Source organism: Myripristis murdjan, chromosome 5, assembly GCF_902150065.1.
Source record: "Myripristis murdjan chromosome 5, fMyrMur1.1, whole genome shotgun sequence".
NCBI classification, from domain to species: Eukaryota; Metazoa; Chordata; class Actinopteri; order Holocentriformes; family Holocentridae; genus Myripristis; species Myripristis murdjan.
In genome coordinates, this window is record NC_043984.1 from 21,106,895 (window position 1) to 21,128,714 (window position 21,820).

Consider the following 21,820-nt stretch of genomic DNA (forward strand, 5'->3'; position numbering starts at 1 on the left):
AATCATGCATGTTTTAATGACATTGAGGATTAATTGTATCATTTGCATAATTTCCTTGTTTTTGGCACACAGTTCTCACAGATGAAATGTCACAGTCATGGTGAGTTATTGAACACTGTGATCCTATTTATGATTTCTTAAAGATAACTGCAGGAACTGGCAAATTATTTTTCCCAACTATGTATTATTCCCTTCACAGGTGTTGAAGCAGGTTCTCTTTAAATTCAGAATTTATATTAAGTTTGATAGTAAACTTGGATTTCAGTGCGCTCTCTCTCTCTCTCTCTCTCTCTCTCTCTCTCTCTCTCTCTCTCACACACACACACACACACACACACACACACACACAACGATTCTCTGATCAACTGATTAATGTCAGCACGTGGCCTCCACGTCACGTGGTAATCAGCACCCTGGACAGCAGCCTCTGCCAGTTCTCTGCCTACTGTGGACCTTTTGTGGCTTGGCGGCTGCACAGGGAGTACTTTTTAATGAAAATGTGTATGGACCTCTGCATTATAGACGAACAAGTTTGTGTATTAGTTGCCTCTGAGCCAACTTGAAGCCGAGTTTGCACGCTCTTGAGATTAATTAGGAGAAAGACTCGCGCCATGCAGACATCATTATACAGTATGAAATAGTGTTTTATTGTTTTGGATTGATGAGGGCCTTGTGATGATTTGTTGACGATATGTTGATGACATGCAGACAGCCCTGTTGTTTTTCAGGACTGTCTGAAAGGCAACAGACCGTCAGGGACAGTTGTCTGTTGTTGCCTCATTGTGAGTTTTCGGAGATCTTATCTGGCATCTTCGCTCCTCCTGGTCTGTTGCGTAGGGATGAATAGGAGGAGAAGAGAACTGGGACTTTAAGTTTCAATCAAACGGGAGTATTATTCTTTAGATGTACCCTCGTCTACTCTCAGAGATGCGAAAGCGCTGGGCTGTGAATGGACTTGTGGACCTGCGTAGTGGAGGAAAGGTGTGGGACGAAGCCAACTCTATACAGCCAAAAAATACAGCCAAGAGGAGACAAGGGAAACCGTGGTTATTTAATGGCTAACATGTCGCTGAGAAACAGCAAAAGATGCGCGGCTGTCATCTCATGTAATTTCATTTTCCCTCTAGATAGATGATAAACTCAAATATGCATCGGGTTTTTTAGTTGTTAATACTGTAGGGTTTAATTTCGTGCCTCCGTACACCATCCGCTGCCTTTGTGCCCGAGGAACAATATAGGCAACACAGTTTTGTTGTGAATCGCAGGCAGGTCATGGTCATTTAAAAGGCCTGCTCTCGTTTCAACTGTAAGCTATTAGTAAATAACCGATTGAAAATGAAGGCATGAGAGGATGCAGCTGCACCTCGCTGACTTTCATGTCGGTCCTGACAGCTCCAGGCTCTCAGCCTCCATTGAATCCCGAAAGAAAACGCGTCTATCAGTGGAAAAAAACATCCTTCGCTGTTGGCTGGATTGTGGTACACTTGCTGTAACAACACAAGATGCAAAGAGCTGCGATCTAATCTCATGTTATGCTTCTTTTGTGCGCCTTTTGACCGAGATCTGTACTCGGTGGCCATGCTCTATCTCGCAATTTGTTTAATAGGACGTGAACTATTACAGTTTACATAAAATCAGGTTGTGCAAATGCCAATAACAGCGACAACAATAAAACAACAACAATTATAATAATAATAGTAATAATACACCATTAGTCCGTGCTGATGATCGATCTAACTCCATTCCTGTTGCCATAGCTCTAGGCTGTTTTGCTGCAGGACAGCTCAGCTTGTGCAGAGAGTTGAGGATGTTTAAGTACCGGATCCGCATGTTTTTCAATGAACTGAAAGTGCTGGCACGGCTGCGGTCCGGATCCAGGGGGAGGACCGACACTGACACCGATCCAGACAGACGCACGAGAATGCGCGGGCTCGGCGTGGGAGGCTGCGGCTGCCCCCCTTTGGACTGCTCTGACCGGGACGATGAGGAGGAGTACTATGGTGCTGACCCCCGGCCGCGGAGCCTGGCGTGTGCGGAGAGGGACGCCAAACTCCAAGCGGGCCTGGACGCTTCACTCCCCAGCCTCGCAGAGAGCGGCATGCGCTCGCCGCAGTGCCGGATCTGCTTCCAGGGGCCTGAGCAGGTACACTTTACCATGATGTGATACTGTACAGGGAGCTCCCCTCTTCAGGGAGGTTAGGACAGGGTCAGCTCCTGAGCAACTCCCCTTGCGCTGCTCTAGCTCAGGGGCACTTCGGCAGGGCAGGTGCTTGCTGGGCTTGAACCCAACTGGACTTCCAGTTGAAGGAAATCCAGCCCACCTTGTCATGTTGTCCGTTCCGCTGCTTTGGGTTAAATCCAAAGAAATGCGCGAGATAATGAAAACTGAATAGCAGCATCCAATGAAAAGATGTCTCAGGAAAAGCAGCCACACTAAGCCACATGATCAGAACTGCCTTAATTAATAATATGCATGATACAATTCAGTTCATATGACATTTTAACAAACAAGAATTCAACAAACTTCACTATAGCGCCAGCTGATCTGCTAAGAGTAAGTCAACAAAGATTTGGTCATTTAATTGAATCTAGCAATTAAACTGTTATTTTGACCTAACAAGGATAATGTGAATTAACATGGCCATGATAACACATATTTTTTACCTCAATAAACTGTTTCAAATAGCTGCAGGGCCAAAACGTCAAAAAGATGCCCTTCATCTAAGGATTTCAGTAACTTCACTTTGATCTGTAAATCTGCTCTCTCTCTCTCTCTCTCTCTCTCTCTCTCTCTCTCTCTCTCTCTCTCTCTCTCTCTCTCTCTCTCTCTCAGACACACACACACACACACACACACACACAGAGTTTTTTTTTTTTTTTTCTCAGATTTTGATTCTAGGTTTTGACAGTTTGCAGCCCTGAACTCCCTAGTATGTAGCACCAGAAGAAAGCAAGTGAGAGTTAAGCTGTGCAGGAGACATCCTTTTTGAAAAATGTATTACATTTTGGAGAGTTATTACAAAATGCAGCGTTGTTACATAATGCGTTTCACTCTCCACCACCACTATCATCGTAAGACCAAATGAGGGAATGTCTTTTGGAAGAGTGGAGCTCCATCCCTCCAGTAGAGGTTTAGAGACTGTTTATCAAGGAGGACTGAAGCTGTTCTGGAGGCTCAGGGTGGCCTAACACCTTACCAAGACACTAAGACACTTTATGTTTTGCCTTTAATTTGTCACCCGCCTGTAGGTAAGTAGGGCATCGAAACAGGTTGAGGGTGGGGAAAGGCAGCAGAGATGGATTCACTTCTCACCCATCAGGGCATACATGAATGTTATAATACCAATAAGCACAACAAGAACTTGCACAGAATAAGTGCTTGGCAAGCTAAATAACATCAAAAAACGGATCAAAAAGATGGATGGATGGGCTACATAACATGACAACATTATTTTAACTTTCTGTATTCAGCCCATGTAAATGCAAAAGTTATAAATAAAAGGGAAAAAAATCATTTTAAAAAGGGGGGCAGGATGAAAGAAAAGCTGGGAAAATTGAGAATCTTGAATATCCGCACACTGGATTACAACTCCCAACACTTTATTTAACTAATTGCACATCATCATCAGGTGGCCTGAAGAAGACCCTGCTGGATTGAATCATCGCATAGTTAGTCAAATAAAGTGTTGGGAGCTGTTATCCAATGTGCAGATATTTTTCTCCTTCTATGTCCAAATGTATCTCTATCCTGCACCTGGCCCGAAAAACAGGTTAGATATGCACACATTCCCACAGTGCTGTGAAAACTGAGAAGCTTCACATTCATTCACTGCTAATGAGGAGCCAACAGTAACTAATGAATCTGACACAATCATACAGTATATAGAACAGTACAGTTTCTTCAAAGACAAATGGCAGATGCAGGATCTGAAGCAAGATGGTCTCAGGACACTGTGATAAGATGTGCAGCGCTGAGTTTGGAAAATGAACTGAAAGGAAGCAGCCTATCAAGAACAACTGGCAGTGAAACAAGAGAGCAAGAGTAACGGGGTTGTGGGAGCCTTAATCTTGGTGCCATATGGAAAAAAACATAACATCCCCAGATAAAGGGTAATTGGTAGAACAGGTGTGTTGGGGGAAGTGGCAAGCTATGCCAAAACAGTTTCTCGTGCCAAGTAGAGGCAGTAAACCAGGACAGTGTGGAGAAAAAGAACATTATCTAGAGTTTGGGCATATCCTGAGATAGCTTCATCATCATAGCAGCACACTGTGACCACCCCAAACCTGAAACGGCGTCTAAATGAAGACAACACTGCCAGGGGCGATACTTGCCAACCATGACAGCGGTGCAAAATCGATCAGGAGTATGTAGGTATTACTGGCCCTGCAGCTTTGTGATTACCCTCTGGACTGAGACTGAGAGTTTGGGAGTTAAATCACTTTAAGGTAAACACCAACATTGAGATTTAACAAGTCCACAGGGTGTTGAACAGCAGCTCACTCTAATGCACACAAAAACCTGAAGGTGCAGGGGTATTCATTTGAGTCATGGCTCAGCGGTATTTTGTGCTGCACTTCAATATTATTACCTTTTCTTTGGGTGCAATAGCTTATTTCAAGGAATATTAGTGAAGGCTTATGCAGTCAGCTTTTCAGTTGGACTGAATCTGTCAACTGGCTATTTTGAAGGTGATAAAACCATTGTTGAATATTGTCAAATTTGTGGCATATCCCTTATTATTTGTCAGTTGCTGTTTTTTTGTACCCACAGAGGCTGGCAAAATCTAACACATACAAATATGTGATGTGTCAATCTAACTGCAAAACAACACTGCATCTATCCAGATTAGGACATAAGAAAACATTACTCATCAGTCACCACTAATATTTTTATTTATTTTTTTGTTTCATTCCCAATATTAGCCTCTAAAACAACATAAAAATCACCTCAGTTGACCTGGATTCAGAGTTAACTTTTGCAGTAGCACCTTTCTCCCTCTAAAAAGCATCTTAAAGGTGTTACATTACACAGTGCAGTCAAAGAGTTGACCAGCACTCCTTATTGGTTCATTTGTGTACATGTAGTCCTGGTATTTTTACATTGATTGTGATATTTGATAATCTAGCTGTGATGTTCCAAGCTTTTGTCCTTTTCTATTTCCAAATCTATCTCTTACTAGCCTCAGGCAGCAACATTACAAACACAGACAATACTGAAAATGGTTTTGTAGCTCAATAGGTAAAGCGAGGTGCTAACACTCTCAGCAGGTTATGGATTTGATTTCTTGGGCCAGCCATGCTGAAAATTCATGCAGGCATGAGACTGAAGAGCACTTTGGATAAAAGCATGCATCCACTGAATTACATATGTGAACAAATCACACCAAAGGCATATAAAATTCACTATATTAATTTCTCATATACTTTAAAACCTTAACAAATTATATGAAACTTTCACTTTTTACTGTTATCATTGTGTCTAAGTAACCTCTCGGTGGCAAATGTTTCCCTTCTTATTATCATGTAGAGAATTGTACACTCTTGTTCTTTAAACACATGGATGTTGTGACCATACAAAGTGACAGGCACTGATGGTATGAAATAAAATTCCTCCTGATGGGTTAGTCATTTGATTCTCACTCCAAGCCTGTGACTGGAACATCATACTCACACTTCAGCAGCTACAAAGTACCACATATGAGATTAAAAAAAAAAAAAAAAAAAAAAAAAAAAAAAAAAAAAGTTGTCCTGCTGTTTCAGGTGTGTGAATAAAAAGTTCTGAATATCACAAATAATTGACATTTCATCTTGCCACCAGATCATTTGCAGAAGCATAACCATAATTCTGAGAGCGTAGTTCATCTAATCAGTTCTGCAACAGCGGGAAATCACACACACAGCAGCCACTCTGAACACTGGAATACTGTCTGCCCCATGTGATTGCTCTGTGTGTCCTGCAGGGGGAGCTGTTGAGCCCCTGTCGCTGTGATGGCTCTGTGCGCTGTACACATCAGGCTTGCCTTATCCGCTGGATCAGTGAGAGAGGCTCCTGGAGCTGTGAACTCTGCTACTTCAAATACCACGTTCTGGCCATCAGCACCAAGAACCCACTGCAGGTAGTGCGTGCGTGTGTGTGTGTGTGTGTGTGTGTTTCTCTCTCTTTCTCTCTCTCTCTCTCTCTCTCTCTCAGTGTCTTTCTCTCCCTCCACCCCTCTATATCTAATTGTCTCTTTGGCACACTCTTAATAAGGCACAAACATTTAAAAGCATTCAGCTGAGAAGGGATTCTACTGTCAAAATTACCTAAATCTGACCACCACTCTGTGCACCAGGCCATATTAGGATACCATGCACAAACTACATGTAATGAGTGAAACACACTGGCAGAAAAATGCAGTCACGTTACACATATGGTAGTCATGCATAATGTAAATCCCTATTTATTGTGCGTACTGTAATAACTTGCAGGTGAGGCTAGTGGTTGCAAACCATCCTGGGAGCGTTTTGAATCCTGATTTTGACCAGTCACCATGCACCTATTTCCAACAGGAAGCGCATTCCCATTGTGCTTTACAAGCTGAAGACATGTGCCAAATAGTGGGTTGGTGTGGGTAAATTTAGAGTGAGCTGCATATGGGAAATGTTCACAGAGGTATTTATGCTATTTGCATGAACAAAGCAGTGAAGACGCAGTCATGAGGACCTACATACGGATGCCAAGAACAAAGAGGCATGAGATGCTGCACATCGCAGTGAGTTGGCAGATTATTTAAAAATGGTAAATGGCACATGGGCGGCAGACTGACAGATAGTTTCACCTACTGATTTCAGCTTCTCAGAGCTGGAAGAGATATTTTTAGATGGAGTACCTGCTCTTTCACTTGCTCGCGATACCTGCATCTGGCAGCAATAATATTAGCTATTCTCAACAGTTGCCCTGAATAGCAAACCTGCGGGCTTGCCACCATTATGGAAAGCTATTGTTTGTACAGTAACTTGAGAGCGTAACGTTAAGTATTCATGAATTGGATGAATTTGTATTCTTTAACTTCTCAACTACAAATCATTATTTATGCAAAAAGGCAGCAAATGGCTCAATGTGGCTGTGATTTTCTCCAAGCTCTCTACCCGCTGCACATGGTTTGTGAGTTACACAGCACTACAGTCACATTATTTTGGAGGTGTAACACATGCTTTACACTCACAAACCCATTGGGAACCAGGGCAGCAAGGCATTTTTCTAATAAATTATATATGCAGTCCTGCTGAATTTAACACTGTCAAATAATTCAGGGGAAGCCTGGCTATTGATGAATGATACTGAACCCAGAACTAACCCCGCAATGCCAGGTGGTATGCATCATTCTGCAGCAGGTACATCCATTTTATATCTATAAAGTCATTAAATCTGGTATTGAACCTTCACAACTCCATTTCTCTGAAAATAAGTCAAAAAGTATGCCATGTGAGTCAGATAACTTCAGTTATTTCCAGGGCAAATCAGCTTGTTTCAGACATTTTCTTGAGTCAAGTGGCATTCTCAGATTATGGAGTGACCTGCATTATGCAAACAATAATTTCACTCTCTGCAGTCGTGCATAATGCCCCACCATGCGTCTATCTAGTCACACAGAAAGTTCAATTGATATGCTTTGTTTCAAAATATTAACACTGATTTGAAGAACAGTCTTTAATCAAGTGAGTGCAAAAAAAAATAAAAAGATTTGTTTTTAAGTTTGAATATTAGTATGTCTCACTTTTCAAAAGGGGTACATTTTTGCCATCTATGCTACCATAGAGCAGTGAGGTCCACTGACACACCAGACAACGCCAGACACACACATTGTGTACCACAACACTGGTGAGTCAGACTGATTATATTCTTCAACCACAGAAAACATTTGGAAAAGCTTTGAGATTAAATGGGACCATTCAGGTGCACCGTGCCCTAAAGAGAGGCATTTTGTGCAACAAGATGATTTATATTGATTTTTTTCAGAAAATAAGGCAAACTTTGCAGTGTTAGATCACAGTCAACGAGAAATAAAATTGGGCAGTTTACCCATGAAATACAACCCAGTTTTTGTGCGACGTCTCATGCCCCCCTCTCTCTCCAGTGGCAGGCCATCTCTCTGACTGTGATTGAGAAGGTCCAGATCGCTGCCATCATCCTGGGCTCATTGTTCCTTGTCGCCAGTATCTCCTGGCTGGTCTGGTCCTCCTTCAGCCCCTCGGCCAAGTGGCAGCGCCAGGATCTGCTCTTCCAGATATGTTACGGCATGTACGGCTTCATGGACATCGTGTGTATAGGTGAGACTCTGGAATCTATCTAATTTTTTTTTTCACTTTGACACAGCTAAGCTAACGACTCCCATAGACTTCAAGTCTTTATGCAAAGCTAAAATGAAATGCTAATAATAGAAAATGAACCAGTGGACGTACAGAGGTGAAAATGATATCAAATGTCTTGTCTCAGCCTGGGTAAGTTGAAAAAAGCTTATTTGCCCATAATGGTGGTATTCCCTTAATATTAATCATCATAATCAAATAATATCCTTTATATCTTTTTTATATTTTATCTTATTGGTTGCTCAGTGGTGGTCCTTACCTCTGAGGTAGGCCTACTAGAGATGTTTAATGATAGCTACTCAAGAGGTAGTGGATTTATGCTTGCCTGAGTGCTGCTTCTTTTTATTTTTGTTGTGTTTGAGTTTGTTTTGTCATTATATGTTTCATACAGCATATACAGTGTAATCTAATCAAGTCTTTTTCATGGAGCTTAGAGCTTGAGTTTGCTCTTCTGTTCTAACATTTCTGCCCCTGGTGTTTTCCAATTCATCAAATTAACTGTCTATAACCTTCTTTTCTCACCCTGGTCTTCATCCTCTGTGTCCAGGCCTTATAATTCATGAAGGATCCTCTGTTTACCGGATCTTTAAGCGCTGGCAGGCGGTGAACCAGCAGTGGAGAGTACTGAACTATGAGAAAGCTCAGGACTTGGGTGAGCCCATCAGTCCCAGCAGGAAGGGTGCCGGCCCCAGCGGGAGGCTCCCTCCTCATGGCTCCACTGTCCCAGGAGGCGGAGGGCCGAGTCGCCATGTCAGGACTCCTCTCAACCACCACTGTGGCTATACGATTTTGCACATCCTCAGCCAGTTAAGAGCCAGTGGTCCACATATCAGCACCAACGACGAGGTGGTCATGAGGGTGACCACCGTGTGAGGCTGCTTTTACAGAAAAAAAGGGCTCCGGTGTTTAAGTGGGAGAAAAAAAAAAAAGGTTTGATTGGAATTTAATGAAAAAATCCAGATTTACCACACAGACAATGATGTTACATTTTGCTCTCAGACTCTCCCTGAGCTCAAAGTTGAACATGGTAAAATGGAAAAAACAAAAAACAAAAAACAAAAAAAACATAAGGGTGTTGGAAGACATCCTTCTTCTGATGTGGAGAGAGAAAGGACAGCTCATTATTATCTGATGTAAAAGACAAAGATTTAGGAGAAGAGTGAGACATCTGATATAAAAATATACACAGCTTTGATTCTAAAATCTGTTTACCGTTTTTGCCATCATAAAAATGATACATTTTGCTATTAAGTTTTTATAATATAGAGCCTTACGGGGCAAATGTTTTTGCATCTGCTCCTTCCTGTGTTACTGCCATGGCAATGGCCACACTTTATAATCTATCTTTATTACTGAGGTTATTCAGCAATCTGGCATATTTTAGCCATCTTAATTCTTGGCAGAACTGGTAGATCATGCATTTTTCAGAAAATATCCAATTAAACATTTTGGGGTCATGCAATAGATGTTTAAAATATGAAAGCACAATTCGTCTTTTGTAATAAAGACTTTCTTCATGTCAAAGCAAAACTGTCTTGTTTATCTATAATTTTTATGATATGAGCTTTATTTAATGCAGAGGCAAAAAAAAAAAAAAAAAAAAAAAATTACGCTCCTTACTTTCAGCAGATCAGACTTTCTGTCAGATCTGCACAAATCTCAAGACCCAAGTTTGTTTATTTGGAACGGATAGTCTTGAAATGAATGTGATGGCATGACTTTTTAAATTGCAGTGAAAGTCATGTTTTAAAAAAGCATTCATCCTTTGATTGATCTGGCCAAAATCGCCTTAAAGGCAACTTTCAGAATGCGCGATCATTATTTAAGGTGTTAAATTTATTTCTACAAACTGTTCTGATTCTCTCTTTCTTTCTAATATATCAAATACTACGTCACTCCAGTGGGCCCACAGTCCATCTCAGTGAGACTTTAGGTTGGACTTGCTCAGACTGACTTCCACACTCTCCTTACACTCAGCAACTGGGCACTCAAGTTAACTTTAAAAAAAAAAAGGAAAAAAGGAGGCCATCTAAAACCTGCACACTTTTATATTCACATCATCCCCTCTTAATTCCTGGAGTTTTGTATTTCAGTTTGAATTTGCAGCCTTGGGCTCTTCCTGCTCATCTTACAGAACTGGGAGCGAGGAATTTTAACAGGATGCATATGCTCAGTGTGACTGAGGGTTAACAGTGAGCTCGGCCTCCACTGTACCTCGTATAACATGTGCAATACAACTGAACATGGCCAAAGCATGTAAAAAAAAAAAAAAAAAAAAAAAAAAAATCAAGGAAAAGTTACATTAGAGAAAACTAACCCCTTATCTTTTCTTGTTTATCATCATTTAAGCTTGATTTTGTTTTTTGCACATCTCCACTGTGGATGAACGACTCCACACCCTCCAGCCTCACTTCAGCTGAAGATCTACCAGTACCAGTAAAAATCATTTGTTTCCAGTTGCACTTGTCGTTGGATAAAGATAATAGGCTTCATAATGGTTTTAAAATAAACATAAGAAGCAATTTAGTTAGTTTTGAAGTAAGTTCTCACATACAGAGCTGCTACAGGCCGCAGTCCCAGCGTCTCTGATTTTTTAAAACACTGCTTCCAGCCTCTGTATTCATTTCTTGAAAATATCAGCATTGAATTTCATGTAATCTAACATAAATGGCTCAACTAATTTAGATTAAAAACAAAACAAAACAAAACAAAACAAAAAAAAAAATATATATATATATATATATATATATATATATATTTTTTTTTTTTTTTTTTTTTTTTTATAGATAATTCTACTTTACAATAGGCTGTGTGTTATTGTCAGAACATTTCTTATTTTTTATTATTTTTCAATACATCCACAAAGCCAAATATCCACATTAATCTGTGCTGTTCTGGTCGCCGCCGACGTTTCATTGTTTGAGTGTAACCCACCTGCAACATGCATGAGGAACCAAAGAAACACAAAACCACCGCAGCATCACGTAAAGGCGCCTAATGTGTGCGGGAGACATCAATCCTGATCGGTGTGGGCTTATTTTTACTGCCATTCTCCGACAAAACCTGGCAACCAGGAGAAAAGTCGCTGGGTTTTGACGTCATCGAGCGTGGCTCAGAGCCGGTAGTAAACAACGTGACTTTCGGATCCTGTAGTAACTTGTTTGAAGACGGTTTTTCCTCATAACCCGGCGCTTTAATCAACTTCTTTTTAAATAACGTTATTTAAAAAAAAAAAAAATCCAAGATGAGTTTGTCGATGCCTCAGAAGCGATACTACAGACAGCGAGCCCATTCAAACCCAATGGCAGACCACACGTTTGACTAGTGAGTGGTGTGCATGCCTTTCTGCGTTTCTACCAACATAAAGTTTCATAGCAGAGAATAATGTACGATCCATAAAGGTGCATTGGACGCTTTTAGTGTCTAATGTTAATGCCATTAGTTATCTGTGTGTGTGTTTACTGAATCCACAAAGAAAACAATGTTGTTGCCCAGCCGAGCCACATACTCCGCTCGGCATTTGATGTTTATTTGTAAATACTGTGTCATCATCGTCATCATCACTTGCTGTGTGTTGCTGTTTGCTCCCTCAGTCCTGTTTGCCCAGAGGACATGGACTGGTCTGAGCTGTACCCAGACTTCTTCCCTGGCAGCCAGTGTGAGAGAGGGCCGGCTCAAGTTGAGTTTGCAGACATCGGATGTGGATACGGGGGGCTTTTAGGTAGCTGTGCCTCTTATCTGCTGGTGTTTCTGCCGCCTTCGCTGCTCTGGAGTTTACTGTTACGTTCAAGTGTAGAAATCTCTCCATGCATCAGTTGAAATCTGCATCCAACCCCCTGTGATCGCCAGGTTCTCCTTCCACATCAGTCACATGTCGTCTTTATTTCTCTCTCTGCGTCTCCCTGTGTGTCTTTGTTCTCCTCCTGTCAGTGGAGTTATCTCCACTTTTCCCAGACAAGCTGATTCTGGGCCTGGAAATCCGTGTGAAAGTGTCAGATTATGTGCAGGACCGTATCCAATCACTGCGTGCCTCAACACCGGGGAGCTACCAGAACATCGCCTGCCTCCGCAGTAACGCCATGAAGTACCTGCCCAACTTCTTTACCAAGGGACAGGTAGTTTTAATACACTTTAATCTGTATCTTTCCCCAACTGGATGCTGGGTGTGTTTTCTTGTAACCAGCAACTCTGTCACTCAATGAGGAAAATGTTTAGAAAAATGATTTGTAAGAAAAAAAAAAAAAGCTGATTTAAACACATTTGACATTTCCATTCCGTCATTTAATTTGTACTAGTTATTGTGCAGAATAAAACATACACAAGATAATACAGTTACTTATTTATTATTTGGCTGCACTGTCCTCTAAGGGCTGAAACATTTCGGCACAGTCGGTGCCGTGACAGCAGGTATTTTTGCAGGTATTTTTGAAGTAGTTCCTATTATTTCCATCACTGACAGTGTGTGGCCAAACATGCAACACCCCGTCAGGTTTCTACCCCCAGCGGGCCGTGCAGCAGAGGGTTTCTACCAGTGTTGATGCACTATTTAAAGAAATGGATGGTTCACAATGTCTTTCTGCAGCAGGTTACTCTGCAAAACATAAAATACTTCAATGCTCCATCAGATAGCAGATGAATATACAAACATACCACACAATATGCTTCTGGTAGACTTGAGTGGATTTGTGGGAGTTATAGTGGGATGTTTTTGAAAAAAATACAAATATTCATTCTATCTATATCTTTCAGCTTCATAAACAGTGCTCCCACTGCTTTTGTTTTATGAGTTTTTATAATGTGTCTTCTCCATTCCAACCAGAAAGCCCCAGCAGATGTGGAAAGAGGATTGCCCATTTTCATCCATTTTGTTCTGTTTATCCCTTGAACCCCCACCACAAAAAAGTAAAGTTTGAAAGTGGTACCTTCATCGCGTCACATGCAAACGACATTCTGTTTTTAGGAAATACTGAGGTCTTGCTCCCTCTGCTTTCCCTTCACTTATCCCAGTGAGAGACTCATTTATTTCCCTCTGCGTTACAATATGTCCAGCTATTTTAAAAAAATAGCCCAAGATCATTTTGAATTGGCCCCGAACAAGATCAAAAGTGACACTCAAATGTGGTCTGACCTCAAAATATCTTGCCAAGACAGCCAAGATAAACATATTGCCGTGGAAAACTTTTTGATTTTTATGTCTCCCCCCTAAATATTTTCATAATATTGACTTTATGGTTTCTAAATGTATATGGGCTAGCACACATGCTAGAATTCATTTTAACAACATTTCAGCCAACTATATTATTAGCTGGCTGGCTGTCAAAAAATATTATGTGGGCTTGTGGATTAGAGATCTCTGCACAGGGTTGGAGTCGGGTTCTGAAGCGCTGTGGAGAGTAATTGAGGGAGCTCGGGTTGGTCCACATCTGTGTTAGTCCACTTCTGGAGCAGGACGTCAGAGTTTGAAGTATTAATGTAGCTGCATTAACGTAAAAGCTGTGAATGGGCAGGCGGGGAGAAAAGTGCAGAGAAATTTATCAGAGGAGCTTTTTGTTTTTGTTCATCAGTCCCTTTATGAAGTAATGTCATCATTATTTTTTGACCATTGACCAGTTTTTGGCACATTTGGTCCTCACGCTGTGTTACAGATAGCCTGTACAGTGACCAGAGTCTCTGCTCCTTCCCACATTTCCAAACAAAGTTCAGCCTTACAACTGCATCGCATTTTCTTTGCTTAAGTTACAGCAAAGATTAGTCCTCAGAGCCTGTGGAGCACCATGGGACTGCACACCTAATCCATCCAGTGTCCAGTTGGGTTACTTCACCCTAGCCTTGATTAATAATTAAATAGAGGCCCCGTGAAACACCTAGAGTTGTGTGTTTGCACGACTGAATTTTAACTTTATGGTTGACCAGCTACCTTTAAAAAAAATAATAATAATAATAATACACACACACACATTATTCATGCTGTAAAGCAGGAACACTGATACGGATTTTGTAATACAACTCCTTCAACCTCTAAATGTAAGAAATTACCTGAATGGCAGTTTGCATTGTTTCCATAGTTGAAACAGATGTGGCTTGTAGGCCAGGAGCTGGAGTTTTGGTCCGGCTGTTAACAATGAGCCCGGTCCAACTATAACCTGATACTTTACAGCCTGAGGCCCAGCCTGGCTGTGAAGTTATTGCATAATCTCAGGCCCACTCCAATAGCAGGCCTGTCTGCAACTGATGGAGCAGGAGTAGACACTGGAAGAGGGGGCGTGGCGACCCCCAGTGTGGAGGTGTGTCGGTATGCCACATCACAAGGCTGATGAGTTCCTCTCCCAGCACTTTGTGAGCTGTGTGCCACACTGATCCTCTCATAACGTTACATCATTTATCACCGCTTTGGTATTTTGTTAATCTCTTGAATTAAACTTAATATTTTGGACTGAAGTCACTTGCCGGCTGCAGCACACTGAGCTTCAGGTGTAAGACCTGCTGGCTACTGTAGCGCTCAGTTTCCCAGGCGACCCCAGTTGTTCATTTGGACTTTTGGACCTGTATATCAGCCACTCTGGTTAGTCCTTTGAATTTATTTATGCAGATTAAATAACATAAAATCATCATTTTACCACAACCTTGACACACAGAGGCAACCAGAAAAAGGATGACTGCATGGATTGAATATATTTCCATGTTTTTCATGTATATATTAAAGACTCAGTGGCCACTTTATTAGGTCCACCTGCACAATCTAATACAATCCAGTTCAACAGTTCTGCCATAAAATTTACTTTTCTGCTGCCTATAATGCTCAGGTTTTCTTTTTGCCACAGTAATAGAGGTGTTCATTCAATTCTATGTTTGGCATTGAGCTCATAGTTACTGCTGCTGTTGTGCTGGACTGCATTTTATTGAGAGGTGTTTCCACTATTTTGTCCCCCCTCATTGTATATAAATAGGGACAACAAAAAATTGGAAACAGCTCAATATAATGTGGTCCAGTACAAGACCCCTGCAAACTACAATCTCAGTAATAAACACAGGATTAAATTTAAACATTCTCCACAATGTCAACAAAAACTGAACATTATAAACTTTGTGAAAAGGTAGAATTTATGGCAGAGCTGCCGCATTGAACTGCATTAGACTGTACACATGGACCTGATAAATTTGAATGTTTAAGACTTGTTGATGATGTGTATTTTTTGCTCATGTTAACTATAGTCAACATTTAAATTAAATTTGCCTGCTGTGGACAAATTTTCCAGACAGGATCCCTTTGGACAATAGGATTTATGCGGTTTAAGATGACAATACAGCTCAGTATAAGAACGCTTCTGTTTCTGTCATCTGCTCTGACAGTAAGATCAATATTTCTGAACATGTGTCCCCTTTTTTCCCCCTAAAACAGAAACCAGAGACCCAAAACTCAAATTTATGGTGCCATCCCTGTAACACAAGCATGGGTTGAGGGATGGCTGAGAGTTTTCAGTTTCTGCTTCCAGCCAGAAACACTCCACAGCTGATTTTACTGATTAACGTCTTCAAGCAGAGAGAAGGAACTAATCAGTGAAATCAGGTGATGTAGCCTCAGGTTGGAAGGAAAACCTTCAGACTCACATGGCTGCTGAACCCTGGTGTAAAGTCTGCACCTGAACCATAAATAATGTGTTGGAAAATATGGTAAACGGTTCTTGGAGAGCACCCAGGGCACTTTCTGGGTATGCGGGTGCTTTTTCTGGCTCAGAAATCAAAGTAAACTGTTTGACGAATAACCGCAAACATTCTGTGGATCTACAAAATCGCCCTCCCTTTCTTTGCCTGTGGACTTTTGGGAGTGTTTGTTGCTAATGTTCACAAAGATTGCTTACACAGTCCTAGACCACAGGCGCACTAAATTAATCCTTAATTTAAGTGAAGAGCCTTTTTTTGCAGGTTCTTCACTTGACTAACAATATTCCCTCTCTCAAATATTGTCACAAAGTAGGTGGTGATTTGGGAGTTTTAAGTTGAAGGAAAGGACACTTCTTTCTTAAGTGTGTCTGTACCCAATCACTGCAGCAGATTTTGTGATCTTATCCATCATCTCATGATTTCTCATGATTCGCTTTATTTTGATTATTTTTGAGGACAAGAGTTGAGTGAGAGTAGCTGAAAATAAGAGATATTACCTCAATACCAGTGAAGTTAAGAACACTGCATATCAAAACCTGTTTTTTTCCTTCTCTCTTTTTTTACTTGATGTGGAAATGACTACTTCACTCAACATAATTTAAATGTCTCCAACTACTGTTAGTGCCCTGACATGGGGTGTATATAAAAAAGAGCTGTAGTTCTTTCCCTGTACATCTGATGTGGCTGCTAATACCCTCAAATTAAAGTTGACAGTTTATCTTGGCAGAGTGAACGCAACAAGAACGTGGTGCCAAAACATCAGCATGTTCCTGACTAACAATAAATTACTTCTCCCCTCATGTTTAAAATATGAAAGGTTTATTTTTAATCGTCAGCTTGGTCTTGCAAATTAACTCTAGACTCGTCCTAATCAGGATAGGGCTGATTAATAAGAACTGCTGAATTAATCCAAGATTTCACAACAATGGGCTTATTGAATGACACGCCTGGCATCACATCAGCTGAGTATAGAACCATGCGAGACGGCATTTATCCGTTCCAATTAGCTGTAGTAATCTAGGCCTACGACTTGATGAAACAAGCATTTGATTAAACAGTGGGCTTAGTGTACCAGGGTTAACTTAGGTACCCCGGATAAAACTTTACCTCAGATGCCCTGCGTGTAATACAGTATATATTATGAAATAAGGCTGGACAGAGAAGCGTAAGTGCTGCAGCGTTGGCACACTTTACACGGAGCAGAAAATGAATGGCTGTACTAAATTTAAATAAAGAGCCCGTGTTGATTTATTCTTCGAGCCTGCATGTGCTATTTCTGACTACATTAAAGGATGTAGGTAATATTTGTACAGATAGAGGGAAGGCTCCATGCTGAGAAGGTTTTCTCAAGTATTTTAGAGCCACAGTCCTCCAGAAACACACATTTTTCTGACCCAGAGGCTTGAAGTCGGGCATTAAGGTGCTTTCAGACGCCATGCAGGCAATGTCACCGTCTTCCACACCTATAAGAGCAACACGCCCCGGAGTGGTTATCTTTTTTTTAATGTCAGAAGTGAAGTTTTGACTCTCTTATTTCCCCCTTGGTAGCATGTGTCTCCCTGGGCCGACACAAAACTGTCCTCACCATTCAGACTTTCAAACAAAGTAGAGAAATGGAAGACCACCCTCCAAACGATTGCTCAGAACGCAGCTCCACCCTTTCCCACATGTATGATGTAAGTGTTAAAACAACATGCTCTAATCCCCAAAATGTCCTTTATTTTTTTCTCAGTACCTCATGCAACCCAAAATAATTCAATGTGTTAAGTTTTTTCCATCTTCCATCAGCACACAACCAACCCCCCCAAGGCTGTGGCAGTCCCTAGTGATTATCCCCACGTCTCGCTCTGTCTTTACCTGCCATAATTTATTTTTAACTAATAAAAAGTTAAGGTAATGGTTTTTAATGTATCAGCAAGACAAATGTCAGTCGAAATGGGCTGCTGGGGTTGTACACCTCATGTCAAAGACGGAGACATGGGGAACTTTATGGAATAAAAACAGAATTGAGGGAAATTCCAGTTTTGCAATCCAGGTTGCTTAACTAACAAGAAGATATTATGGGGTCCACATGTCAATCACAACATTCGTTGTATAACTACGGTGAAAAAGTAGCCTAAATGCAAGAAAGCGATTTTGATTTGTCACCTGGGAATCAGAACAGGTGACGGGAAAACTAATTTGATATTGTTTGTTGTTGTTGTTGACATGCTATGCGTACCTCACCAATTTCTTCTCTGTGTCCTTTAGCTCAGCAAGATGTTTTTTCTCTTCCCCGACCCCCACTTTAAGAAGACCAAGCACAAGTGGAGGATCATTAGTCCCACTCTGTTGGCAGAGTATGCCTACATACTGAGAACTGGGGTAAGTACATAAGCAAGTCTTGTTTCAGCTGAGGTCGCCTGTAGAGCTGGCACCTTTCTCCTGTTTTCACAATTTATGTGCACACACAGCGATGCGAAATAAGTTGATTAGCATTGGAAACAAGTGGGATTATCTCATCCCACTGGCAGTATTTTTTTTTTTTCTTGTTTTAAGAAAAGCAAGATGTGAACATTCATTGTGAGACCTGTTAAGATGCAAATGTTTTGCGGTGCCTGACTAGGGGCATACTCTTTTCTCAGTTGAGCGATTTCCAAATTAAATTCAAACAATTACCTCGACAATTCGACAGAAATGTGGCCATGTTTTTCATCGGTTTATCAGTTATTTGTAGTTTGGAGAAATCCCCTCCCTGAATTGATTGAAATGAAAGTGAACAGCCAATGTGGCCTGCAGGTGGTTGACTTCTGTACACACCTCCCCTCCCCTGCCTGTCAGATTTTAGCTGCAGTGGGGCTCTTGGATTTTGTGCTGCATGGAAGGGAGTGCAGATGAAGGTTATGGGGGAACAATGGAAGGCTTGTATCTAAATTTGACGTTATAGTTTGTCCTCCTCTGTGTGTGCGTGCGTGTAAGCTGCAGAGAGACGCTCAGCACTGGCTTGCAGCCATGCCTGCGCCTGTGGGTGGAGACACTGTCAGGAAAATGTTTCTTTATAGAAACAGTTTCACACCGACATTAACCTGCCCAGATAACACGCACACCTGTCAAGCTCTTATCCCCTGTCATATATTTCCTCATCTTGGCTTCACCGAGGCGGCAGCATCACTGTGCTGACATGCACGCCTGTGGAAATCTGTGCCATTGCTATATTTTCCAAGAAATTTCTGTTCTAGTAATACTATCTGTGCAGGTTCCAAGGTAAACTACACTGACATAGGTGATTAACCTCTGTGTTGTCTTTAGGTTATTTTGGTCTCTTTTTTTTTTTTGCAAGGAACATTCCTCTTTTACAGTATTGAAATGACTTCACTCAGGCTGGAATGTTTTAAAAAAGTAAAAGGAAAGAAAAGACATTAAATAAGAAACCAATGTTTGTGCTTGCATTTGCATTTTTCATGTGATTCATAGAGAACCCTGAGTGTGGCCTACATGTTCAGTTTTCATAACTGTGTAATTAGGTCCTTCATTGAACCTCTCTTCACTCCTGTGTTTTCAGGGTTTGGTTTACACCAACACGGACGTGGAGGAAGTCCACCTCTGGATTGTAAAGCACTTCACTGAGCATCCGCTGTTTTCACGTGTTCCTGACGAAGAGCTGGTACGCTGACGAGGAACTTTTCATTGTTACATTTGCTAACTAAGATCACTCTGTTGAATTTGTTGTTGATCCATTTTCTAGGCCACAGAAATTTTGTCTTAATCTTATGAATCTTTTAATGTTCTAAGAATAATCAGGGTGACTTAATGATCAATGTAAAGCTGACAACCACCCCAATATTACTGTAAAAAATTACATCTTGAATAGACATAAATTTAGTTTATCCTGGAAAAAACAATGTACTTGTGTTAGATACAAACTACACTAACATATACTATGAATGTCTGTCATAAAAATTGAAATTACCTAAAAATAAAAATGGATAAACCCTCACAAAAAGCATAGATGAACTTCATTTCAGAGGGTTTGTCCGGCACTGCGTCCTCATATGTTATTCATGTTAACTACGTTTTTAACTAAAACTTCTCCTGTTGCTCTGCAGGACAGCGACATCATCATAAGCCGCTTGGGCACCTGCACAGAGGAAGGGAAGAAGGTGCAGAGAAATGGAGGGAAGAATTTCCTCGCAGTTTTCCGGAGGATAGAGGATTCAAGCTAGGACCAAACACGGCACACAGCCATTTGGAGGAGAAACAAACTGGAGGAAGTCGTGTTTGGTCTTCAGCAGAGCAAACGGCTGCTGCTTTGTGTGTGTGTATGTGTGTGTTCTAGAGGATCGGGCTGTGTGTTCTCCCAGCTCATGAACAGCAGTGTGTTTTCTGATACAAATGGACAAACTATTCACTTTGTCACCCGATGGAGGATTTGCTGCAAGTCTCCTCTGACATTTTATTTCTGTCAAATGTGCTTGAGACTTCTGTTATTCGTAACTGGAATCCCACTGTTTTTATTTGACAGTTCAAAAGGATGTGCCAGATTGGAACAAAATTTGCGTTTTAGTCAAATTTGACCACAGTTACCTTTGCCAAACCTCGATTACCGTTTTGGATTTCTCATTTGGCCATGAATTCCTTCTCTGTATTAACTTGTAGTGAAAGATAGATAATGGCATTGTTTTCCATGCAAATATTGGTAGGCATATTATCTGAAAACAGTAAAGCAATGTTATGAGGGAAATGGAATGGCTAAGATCAAACACATTGACATATTGTCTTACCTAAGTAGCTAGTTTTTGTTTTTGTTTTTGTTTTTTTACTTATTCACAAATCCTTGAAAATGAGTGGAGTTTCTCTGACATGATGTTAACAATATTCTTTGGGTGTTCTTGGTGTGAGTTTGCAATTACAATACTCAAATGTGACTTCAGAATCAAAATTCAGGATATTTCTGTATTACATTCCTAACTGATGTGAAAGAGCTGAAGGCTTTTTTTTATGTGTGTGTGTGTGTGTGTGCCCGTTTCACATAAAGTAATGGAGGTTTAGTCTGAAACACAGGCTTTGAGCTTTATGTCTTTTTGGCTCCATTTTATATTATAAAATATATGAGTACAGGGCCAGTTTACACAAATTTTATTTCAAAATCATCACCAGCCACTTGATACATTTTTTGCCTGGCTTTAAATGCACCAGCATGCATTTCAAGTTTCAGTTCTACAGAACTGCGTGAAATATATAACTCTCTCAATGACTGATTAAATACGGCCTCTGTGAGCTCCACAAAGAAAAACTCAGTGTTGTTTCTGCCATAACTCGAGCTAAAAACAACAGCGGTTCCATCACTGTGTGACTTGGACCTGCATGCTGACCATGTTGAGGATGTGCAGCTAATGCGCTGCCCAGAGCGTGAACAGTTCAGTCAAAAGGTCGGCTATGTAATCTGCATTGGACTGGCGAAGAAGTAGAACCCGTCCCATCGCTGAACTCCTGTTTAGACGCATGAAGCTGCATTTTGGGCTTGGTGAAAGGAATTCAGAGTAAGATATGAAGAGCTTAGGGCCCCTGTTTGTCTACCTCTTTGGTGTATAAAATTCATAATACAGAGTAATCTTGTCAACAATCCACACATATCACCCTAAAAGTGATTACAGTTTCAGATCTCTGTGGATACAGTATTTCTGTATCAGCTTGGCACATCTGGACACGGGGATTTTCTCCTGTTCTTCCTTGTCGATTTGGGCAAGTTTGATCATGTTGCCGGGGGCTGATGTGATGTAAAGCCATTCAGGTGTTGATTTGGTTGCATGCTTTGTATCATTGTCCTGTT

At 41.0% G+C, this 21,820-nt stretch overlaps 2 protein-coding genes across 2 annotated transcripts; both read left to right on the plus strand.

Annotated features, from left to right (window-relative positions):
* The first annotated feature begins 1,807 nt into the window (after positions 1 to 1,807).
* On the plus strand, positions 1,808 to 9,222 carry LOC115358848 (E3 ubiquitin-protein ligase MARCH9-like). Its single transcript, XM_030050932.1, has 4 exons — positions 1,808 to 2,143; positions 5,961 to 6,116; positions 8,118 to 8,310; positions 8,897 to 9,222. Exons 1-4 carry the CDS (start codon positions 1,808 to 1,810, stop codon positions 9,220 to 9,222), a joined length of 1,011 nt encoding a protein of 336 aa, XP_029906792.1.
* A 2,190-nt stretch (positions 9,223 to 11,412) lies between these two features.
* mettl1 (methyltransferase 1, tRNA methylguanosine) lies at positions 11,413 to 21,046 on the plus strand. The gene is made up of 6 exons (XM_030050940.1): positions 11,413 to 11,673; positions 11,943 to 12,070; positions 12,280 to 12,464; positions 18,262 to 18,375; positions 19,553 to 19,654; positions 20,097 to 21,046. The coding sequence occupies exons 1-6, from the start codon at positions 11,594 to 11,596 to the stop codon at positions 20,211 to 20,213; spliced, it is 726 nt and encodes a 241-aa protein (XP_029906800.1). The 5' UTR covers positions 11,413 to 11,593; the 3' UTR covers positions 20,214 to 21,046.
* Positions 21,047 to 21,820: the final 774 nt, after the last annotated feature.